This window comes from Ochotona curzoniae, unplaced genomic scaffold, assembly GCF_017591425.1.
Source record: "Ochotona curzoniae isolate NIBS_2020 unplaced genomic scaffold, NIBS_Ocur_1.0 contig_3819, whole genome shotgun sequence".
Lineage (NCBI taxonomy): Eukaryota > Metazoa > Chordata > Mammalia > Lagomorpha > Ochotonidae > Ochotona > Ochotona curzoniae.
Window position 1 is genome coordinate 29,010,423 of NW_024466004.1, and position 9,220 is coordinate 29,019,642.

Below are 9,220 nucleotides of genomic sequence, written 5' to 3' on the forward strand. Positions count from 1 at the left end.
TTAACAATGTTAAGCTCAAATTTCTGAAAGTAGCCATTCAGTCTTGTATATGCTTGATTAAATCCTTAACAGGCCATTAAAACAGCCAACACACTGTGCTGGTTGACCGATTTTAGTATAAATGTACTACAGAAACGCCTAACATTGTGGAAAGCAAGCTAAATGACATCTCTGCAGCTTTTCCAAAACGTTAGGAATTTGTAGGAGAAAAACATGCAAGTAGCAGCTAACAGGCCTTCATAGCCATTATAATCAAAACTACTTTCTACTGGCTTAGTAGGCCAGTTACAAAGCTAAGCATTTTATCACAACTCCTACTGAAGAATGACAGCTTTCTCATCTGTATCTAGTCCAGATGTATGCAATTTATAGAACCTAAGTCACAATACACATTGGTCTATGGAGTTTTACGTAACAAACTATAAATAGCTGCATGAACATTAATCAGTATTAACTGGAATATTTGGAGTAAATTAGTGGCTGTTCCACTCATGCATGTAGGGTCTCTTGAACCATCCTCCACTATCCCAGGTTATAGGCACAAGCGCAGCAAGAACACCATCAGCACTCATGGGATGCTGGTTGCCTGCAGAGGCCTAGCCAACTGAGCCTTTATCTTCTGCAGGTGCACCTCCAGAACAATGGCTCAGCTAAAGATCACCCATGAGGAAAATCCATATGGATTTAATGTCTGGTTGTTGTAACCATTTGGGAAGTAAGCTGGAGAATGGGATGCCTCCGTCGGCCCCATCTTCCTGAAATGGAGACTACAGCATACTACCCTCATACCATCCTATTCACGCTGTCAAAGATCTCAAAACTCAGGTCAATAGGCCAGTCTGACAATGTGGTCTCAAAACTGGCTTTAAGACAGTTCAAGACCTGCACACAGAAAGGTAATAAAGCTTAATGCTGGGCGAGGAACTATGCGGAAGATTGATAAGCAAAAATCAAACTAAAAAATGCCCAAGAAAACCTCATTCTTCCCTCTTCCCATTACTCCATTCACTTTTCCTTTTACAGCATCCATGCAAACTAGCAATGACACCACAACCAGGTTAACTACTGTCCCCTATCTGCTGTTAACAGAAAAGCTTGCCCTGGTACTCTGCATGTTTGTAAAGCCCAGTATTAACACCCTATTGTGGGCCTTTGCTAGACTCCAAACACTAGCCTCTCTACCAGATCAACATTTTAAAAGTTGAATAACTTACTAGGCAATATGACTAAAACATTACCAGACCCACAGTGCTCAAATCTTGTTGGACACCTGTTCCACTAACAGGTCTAGGTGGATTGTCACAGATGTTTCTTAAATAGCCTTGGAAAAGGTGAGGGAAAGCCTACCTCCAAACCCAGCCTATTACAAAATCTAGTTCAAAAATTTGAAAACATTTACTCCAACTACCAGTAGGTGGTGCTCAAACTAAAATTTTCACACTGATATTGCTAAAGCTGGAGTTAGCAGCTACACATCCTGCTCACTCCTCTCCCTTCCCAAGACAGCACAGTATCTCAGAGTAGGGTCACAAGTGCCATTAGTCGCATTTCCCTTACCTCCCCCCTACAGGAACTACATTGCAAACAATCTCCAAATACCCACAAAAGTAGGTCCAAAATTTAACTTCAAATTAGTGAGGGACCCTTTAACACCAGATATCATAGAGCAAGCCTGAAACCTCAGGAAAATACACCTTATAGAAATCCCAAATTAAGTTACTGTACTAAAATTTGCATCCACTATGTGCATCCACCTCAAATTCCTGATTTTATCTGTTAGACCAGCTTTGCCAAATTCCAAATTAGGAATTCAAGCCAGGTGTCATTGTCCTTCCGCCTTCCCCTGCCATATTTCAATGCTGTACTAACTGCTAGTCTGTCCAAGTTTCAAACCTTGAGAAGGTTCCTTACATCAGGAAGCCACTTCCCACTTGAATTTTTAGCATCTGGGAAGCCAAAATTAAGAATCCCAGTACCATTCTGCACAACTGAGTTTCTAATATCACTTATCCAATATTCCTGTTGCATGCCAAAATATGTAAACAAGTTTCTACCAGTTACCCCAAAATACCAAGTATGCAGTTTGCAAGTACATTTTCAAAAGACACAGGTTTCTCATTAAACTTTGTTTTAATGGGTCTCAAAATTCTGTGACAGATTTTTGGTCAAGTTGTTTCCATTAAAAAGTATTGATTTTAAAAACTAATAACTTAAAACTGCCACACAAAAAAAATGGTCCACAAAACATTTTCCTTTCCTTCTGAAGGTTTTACGATGCATTGTTATCATTAACCAGTCTTTTACTATTAAACTTAAATGGCCAATTGAGACAAACAGTTCTGAGACCGTTCTTCCACCACTGATTAAGACTGGGGTGGCAGGTGTTAGGGATAATATTCATTTAGCCTTCTGAGCTTTCTGGGCAGACTTGGTGACCTTGCCAGCTCCACCAGCCTTCTTGTCCACTGCTTTGATGACACCGACGGCAACTGTCTGCCTCATGTCACGGACAGCGAAACGACCTATTGAAACAAATTTTGAATTCTCATGAGACACTGCCACTTCACTCATAAAAGCCATTCTCATACAAGTTGTAATTACTTTAACCAAGTTAAGCTTACCCAGAGGAGGATAGTCAGAGAAGCTTTCAACACACATGGGCTTGCCAGGGACCATGTCAACAATGGCAGCATCACCAGATTTCAGGAACTTAGGGCCGTCTTCCAGCTTCTTTCCAGAACGGCGATCAATCTTTTCCTTCAGCTCAGCGAACTTGCAAGCGATGTGAGCTGTGTGGCAATCCAGCACAGGGGCATACCCAGCACTGATCTGTCCTGGATGGTTCAGGATGATCACCTTGGGAGAGACTCACAATTAGCACCTTTTGGAAGACTAAGCCAAAGTTTCCAGAAAGGAAATGCTAATTACTGACAATAATTTTAAAATTAGGTCTTTTAAAATTGTTACCTGAGCAGTGAAGCCAGCTGCTTCCATGGGTGGGTCATTTTTGCTGTCACCAGCCACGTTGCCACGACGAACATCCTTGACTGACACGTTCTTGACATTGAAGCCCACGTTGTCACCAGGAAGAGCTTCACTCAAAGCTTCATGGTGCATTTCAACAGACTTGACTTCAGTTGTGACATTGACAGGAGCAAAGGTCACCACCATGCCAGGTTTCAGAACGCCAGTCTCCACTCGGCCCACAGGCACAGTACCAATCCCTGAAAAATTATAATTGCCCTACATCAACCAAGGCTAAAGCACCATTACCTGCTCAACATCTTCAAACTACATCACTGCCCAACTTACCACCAATCTTGTAGACATCCTGCAGGGGCAGACGGAGAGGCTTGTCAGTTGGCCTAGTTGGTGGCAGGATGCAATCCAGGGCTTCCAGCAGTGTGGTCCCGCTGGCATTGCCATCTTTGCGGGTGACTTTCCATCCCTTGAACCATGGCATCTAAAATAGAGGACAACAATTAATGCCCCCTCATCACCACTTTTAGCTACTCAACAATGACCGTTTTCAACGCCACTTACATTAGCACTTGGCTCCAGCATGTTGTCACCGTTCCAACCAGAAATTGGCACAAATGCTACTGTGTCAGGGTTGTAGCCAATTTTCTTAATGTAGGTGCTGACTTCCTTAACGATTTCCTCGTATCTCTTCTGGCTGTAGGGTGGTTCAGTGGAATCCATTTTGTTAACACCGACAATTAGTTGTTTCACACCCAGGGTGTAAGCCAGAAGGGCATGCTCACGGGTCTGCCCATTCTTGGAGATACCAGCTTCAAATTCCCCGACACCAGCAGCAACAATCAGGACAGCACAGTCAGCCTTTACAAAACAAGGATATACAGAATGAAAGCACTGCTAAAGGCAAACCAACTCCCCCCTCCATTTGGTTAAAAATCACAAACCTGAGATGTGCCAGTAATCATGTTTTTGATGAAGTCTCTGTGTCCTGGGGCATCAATGATAGTCACATAATACTTGCTGGTTTCAAATTTCCACAGGGAGATGTCGATGGTGATACCACGCTCACGCTCAGCTTTCAGTTTATCCAAGACCCAGGCATACTTGAAGGAGCCCTTTCCCATCTGTAATTTATTAAGAGTGGTCAGCTGATTACAAAGTGGGAATAAACCTCTGCATCCAACCTCCCAAAACAGCTAGGGCTACAAAGTCTATGAGGAACATCCCACTTCAGCATATGGTTTCACCCAACTCAACATTCACACTGAGAACACGAGCAGCTTTAGAAATCATGTCCTCTGCAGTCTATGTGAGCTCAGGCTTTCACCCGTGACGGTACAGACCTCAGCAGCCTCCTTCTCGAATTTCTCAATGGTTCTTTTGTCGATACCACCACATTTGTAGATCAAATGACCAGTAGTGGTCGACTTGCCCGAATCGACGTGTCCAATGACAACGATGTTGATGTGGGTCTTTTCCTTTCCCATTTTGGATTTGAGTTAGCGGCGGTGGTTTTCACGGCACCTAAAATGGATCAAGATTTAAGAGAAAAAAAAACCTTTGAACCCCTGTCGGGAGTTGGGACGTAGATCCGATGCAAACGCAGAGGGCAAATTCCAAGGAGAATTACGGTCAGTGCCAAGCTGGCCGGACTCCTCGAGTCTCCACCCACCAAGTGTGGGGAAACTCCATCGCTGCCCCCCTCCGCACCCCAGCGAGCCGAGCCCGACTCCCCAGGCCGTGCCGAGAGGCGAGGGGCCCCGTGGGGCGTCCGGCGACGACGGCCGCCGAGCCCCGAGCTCTTTTCCTTTGTGTGCGTGACTCACCCGCCCGCTCTGCCGGGCGGCAGCGTCCTCCATTTTGAGCTGCCGGCAGCGGGGCCAGGGAGCGGCCATCTTTTCCGCGCACGCAACTGGTGCCGGCCGGACCCAGCGGGGTCGGGGATCCAGGCCAGGGGCGCCCACCGGCCCGGCCTGCGCCCACCACTCCCCCCTCTCCCGGTCCTGCCCCGCCTCGAGGGCCCAACGAGCCCAGGCCGCGCCCGACATGTGCGTCCGGACGGGCGGGCCCCGAGCCGCGCGCGGCCGCCCGGCCACCAGCCACCCCGCCGACCTCGCCCGGGGACCCCACCGCCTCCACGAGGCAAGGTGCCGCACCTGCCTCAAGCCGAGACCCATCGAGCTCAGGGACCCGAGGTGAGGCCCTCGGGGCGGGCGCCGCGAGCACCGGCACGCGGAGGGCTCGGCCAGCACGCCAGGCCTCACGCCCGGCACGAGGGCGCTGCCCCGAGACGCGGGGAGCCTCGAGCTCTCCCGCCGCCCCATTCCCGCCCCGCAGCCTCGGGGTCCGGGACCCCCGCCCAGACGCTCAGGGAACCAGGCAGTGCCCCCCCAAAGCCCGCGAGGGCCCCCGCTGCCCCCAAGGCCCGGCCCGCGGGGCCACACCCAACACCCACCTGTGTTCTGGCGGCAAACCCGTTGCGAAAAAGAACGTCCAGGGCGACTGCGCCTCTTATATACGGTTCTCCCCCACCCTCGGGAAGGGGGCGGAGCCAGCACACGACACCGCTTTCCCAGCCTGCCCCGCGCCGCCTCCGCCCGGCGCCGGTTCCAGCGGCCTCCCCTCCCCCCACGCCTCGGGGACCGTGGGCGATGTGCGTCCGGGCCGGGCTCGGGGCACCCGGCGCCTCGCGCATGCTCCTCCCGGCCCCGGGGAGGCCGAACGCCGGGGTGGGGGCGGGGCCGGCGAGCCCTCGGCGCTGGGTTAGTGGGAGTTTGGCGACGGTGCCTGGGAGACCGAGGCGAGTCCTCTTTTGTATGAATTACTCCGGGGCGGGGTGCGGGAGAGGGAGGGCGGCGGCGAGCCGGCGGCCTGGACGGGCCCTGCGGGGTCTTCCCTGGTCCCCCCCGTTTCCCCGTGGAGCTGTGGGGGCTCGGGGCAGCCCCGAGCCCAGTCCTCAGCCCGCTCGTCTCACGGATCCCACTGGAACTCCCGGCTCCGCCCTCGCCCCTGCCGTCGGCGGGGCAGTGCTAGGCCCCGGGGCCCCGGGCGACTCGGGGTGCAGGCCCGGCCGTGCCTCGCCGGCCCCGAGAACCGCGAGGTGTCCCGCTCGCCGGCCCCGAGCGCCACGAGGGGTGCGCCCGGCCTGGGCTCTGGGCTCGTCCCGCGCAAAGCCGCTTGTACCGCGAGTCACCCCTAGGAGTATGCCAGATGTTTCTAGAATCGACTTCAGTCTTAGAGTTAGCTCCATTCCTAACTCTAGTGTGGTGACGCTAATTGAGAGTTCGCAGTATCTTTCTTTGGAAGTGTACGTTCGAAAGTAGCTTCAAGCGCAGCCTTTCCCCACTACCTCGCGGAGCCCCCCAGGTCCACGGCACCAGCAAACTCACACGTGCTCAGCAATCACTGCTCTCCAAGGGCTTCCAGAAACACGCGGCTGCACGTTCTTTGAGTCGCTATTTTGGCGTGAATCAGAGTCCGGCTTTGTAATGGCTGTCAAGCAGGCCCTGTGAAATGCTCCTCTGAGGAAAACATTTATTTTTAATAAGCTAACTACTGGCTCCTGCCAAGTGGAGGACCATCACTGCCCAGCTCACCGAACCAACCCCTTAAGGAGTATTTGAGAATCCATTATGTGCCCCGTGCTGTGTGAAGCTGTGGAGTGTACAAAAGAAATGTTTCCTTCTGGAGAGGAACCCATAACCACATTGGAGCATGAGAGAAACCAACTGAGAAGCAGTGGAAGGCAGATTGGCACAGTACCTGACTGGTGTCTCATTGTGCAATATAGTTCTTCCAGCCCTAACATTCAGATCCTTTTCACAATTCACGCCTTTTTCGTTTTTTATTTTATTGAAAGAAGCTTTCTGGAATAGCCTTTCTGTATCTGCTGCTTTTTCCACTCCTTTACAAGGATACAATTTCTAAAAAAAAAAAAAAAAAAAAAAAATTCTGTTTCTTCATTAGGTTTCTAGCCTACTCAATTTTTATTAACTTCCAGATCATTTTAATGAGAGAATCTAGGCTAAACCATTTCCCCAGAAATATATATAACATCTTTTTTTCCTCTATGCACAAAAGCCTTTTTTTTTGTAATGTGTATCATTTCTAACTCCTCTACTTTCACAAATGTTTTTCACATCGAATGTCCCTAGGGCCCTTAGCTAATCGTGCACATGTGAAATAAAATTATCTTGATATTCCAGTCTTCGGTGGTAATAAGAGAAAGATGTCAAGAAGTACCAGTGAAAATCAATCAGCAGTAGGGCAGTGTAAATACTTTAGCCCGCTTGTTTATTTCCATGGAAATGTTCACTGGCGACCACTCTGGAATCAGTCCTGCAATCGGCCACGTTAGTATTTCAAAGTAATGTTAACTGCACTTATTTCAGGTCAGGGCACGCCTTCTTCTTTTCCATGGCTTCAGTGACTGTGTGGTGTCACAGCGAGCACTAAGCCGCGTGTCCTATCAGGAGTGGCATTTTTGAGGCTGCACAAAGACATGGTCATTGAGGGAAAGGAGCGAAGATGGAAGGCTGACACTAGGCTCTCTGGAGTTTTACTTGGGATCCGGAGTTGTAGCTAACGTGTAATCTAAGAAATAGTCAAAATGAAAGTAGGTATTGGTAACGGGGAAAGTATCAAAGACAATCTCAGATCAGTAAAAGTGAACAATTTTATCTGTGTGATGTTGCAAACTTAAGGACTTGCATTCAATCCTAAAATTGTAACACGTGAAACCATACATTTTCTGACAAGTTCTTGTTTGAAAATATGGATCTTGTGTAAGCAGTCAAGGGGGTGTATGTGTGTGCATGTGTTTGGCACCGCATTTTTCTTTAAGAAGTGGCTGCAAACATTTCCACAAGAGTTTATAGAAAAGACACCTCTTCACTAAAATCTGATCTAAACCTTTTCCTAGTTACCGCCACCTTGCTGCTTGGACAACTTTAAAAAAGTCCAGCATCCTAACTATAAAAGTAATAAAGTGAACCAGAGGTGTTACCTTTGGTAGCTAGATTTTTCAGGCTGGGAGAGAAAGAAAAGAAAAATGAAAAACTGTGTGAAGAACTACCCCGGATTAATGAGCAAGTTTATCCTCCAAGCCACTCTGAAGGCTTTACAAATGCCCTCCAGGGAATGGTGTTTAAGCTCTCTGCTAAGGAAAAGCAAAACCATACACAGTCCTTCAGTTCCATATTAACAGACTGCTTACTGCCGATCAAGACCCCGGGCTGGGGCTTCACCGGCTGCACCTTGGTGCCCACCCGCGCTGTGTTGCTGTGCGAGGGTCTCGGGGCCGGCTGACCCCAACCGTAAGCATTTGTTAAGGCAGAGCTCCCAGGGCTGCTCTGGGTCCGGCCTGGAGAGGGCGAGGGTCGGGGCTCCCTGGCGACGCTCGCGCGGCACCCCATCTCCAAAGGAGGGCGGCTGGGGGCGGGGCGCCGAGTCCACGCGGCCGGTTCCGGCGACACGGCCGGGGCCGCGGTCGGGGTGCGCCTGCCCGAGCGCCGCCAGTCTCGCCCTGGTGCTCGGAGACCTGGGGCCGCCCGCCCCCGGGCTGGACCTGGGCCCGGGCCCGCGCGAGGTGGCCGGGTCCGCCTGCCGCCATCCCCGCCTTGAGGTCCTTCGCTTACGTCCTCAGACTGCGGAAGTCCGGCCCCGGCGGGAGCCTGGAGACCTCGTGAGGCTGGGGGGTCTGTCTTGGCCACCTTGGGCTACCGCGAATACAGAGTACTGTTACTTTTAAAAATCTCCCGTAGACTCCATGTTTTGACCCTAGTACTCATACCCTTCCCCCCAAACAAGAGATACAGAATGTATGTTTTACTAATTTAAGATGCCCGAATGGTGATATGAGCCTTGTTGAATATGTTTGGGGTCATAATCCACAGTTGTATTTGTTTAAGATTTTCCTGAAACCTGGTCATTCCATATGGCCTGGCAACCCTAAAATTATGTTGCAAGCAGTATCCGCCTGGCTCCTTTTAAGGACTGCTGTTCCTTGCATAGTAAAGGGCCTGAATAGAAATAGTTCTTTCATTTATAATCATTGTGATTCACCAAGCATCTTTCCCTGTTGGCTAATCCGCTGCTACTGGGCCCAATTTAAAGCAGCTTTAAGTAATTACATTTTGCTGTGCCTTGCCACGTTTTCATCTTGTTTGTGCCATTTGAAAATGATTTTTTAAAAGGATATTTTAGAATAGGATTGAGTCAAGGAATTATGTGGGCTAAGAAT

The 9,220-nt window shown here is 49.8% G+C and overlaps 1 protein-coding gene across 1 annotated transcript; it reads right to left on the reverse strand.

Moving 5' to 3' along the window:
* Nucleotides 1-2,111: 2,111 nt before the first annotated feature.
* Nucleotides 2,112-5,527, reverse strand: EEF1A1 (eukaryotic translation elongation factor 1 alpha 1). Its single transcript, XM_040983634.1, has 8 exons — nucleotides 5,435-5,527; nucleotides 4,323-4,503; nucleotides 3,924-4,103; nucleotides 3,544-3,840; nucleotides 3,313-3,463; nucleotides 2,968-3,224; nucleotides 2,622-2,856; nucleotides 2,112-2,522 (listed from the first exon to the last, which is right to left on the reverse strand). Exons 2-8 carry the CDS (start codon nucleotides 4,464-4,466, stop codon nucleotides 2,398-2,400), a joined length of 1,389 nt encoding a protein of 462 aa, XP_040839568.1. The 5' UTR covers nucleotides 4,467-4,503; nucleotides 5,435-5,527; the 3' UTR covers nucleotides 2,112-2,397.
* Nucleotides 5,528-9,220: the final 3,693 nt, after the last annotated feature.

What these genes read in the sequence shown, in the direction of transcription:
- EEF1A1 (XM_040983634.1), bottom strand. Translation starts at nt 4,466, where the DNA reads ATGGGAAAGGAAAAGACCCACATCAACATCGTTGTCATTGGACACGTC. An exon ending in CAGCTGGCTTCACTGCTCAG is followed by an intron (nt 2,857 to 2,967) that starts GTAACAATTTTA and finishes GTCTCTCCCAAG; the next exon opens with GTGATCATCCTGAACCATCC. An exon ending in CTCTGACTATCCTCCTCTGG is followed by an intron (nt 2,523 to 2,621) that starts GTAAGCTTAACT and finishes TTGTTTCAATAG; the next exon opens with GTCGTTTCGCTGTCCGTGAC.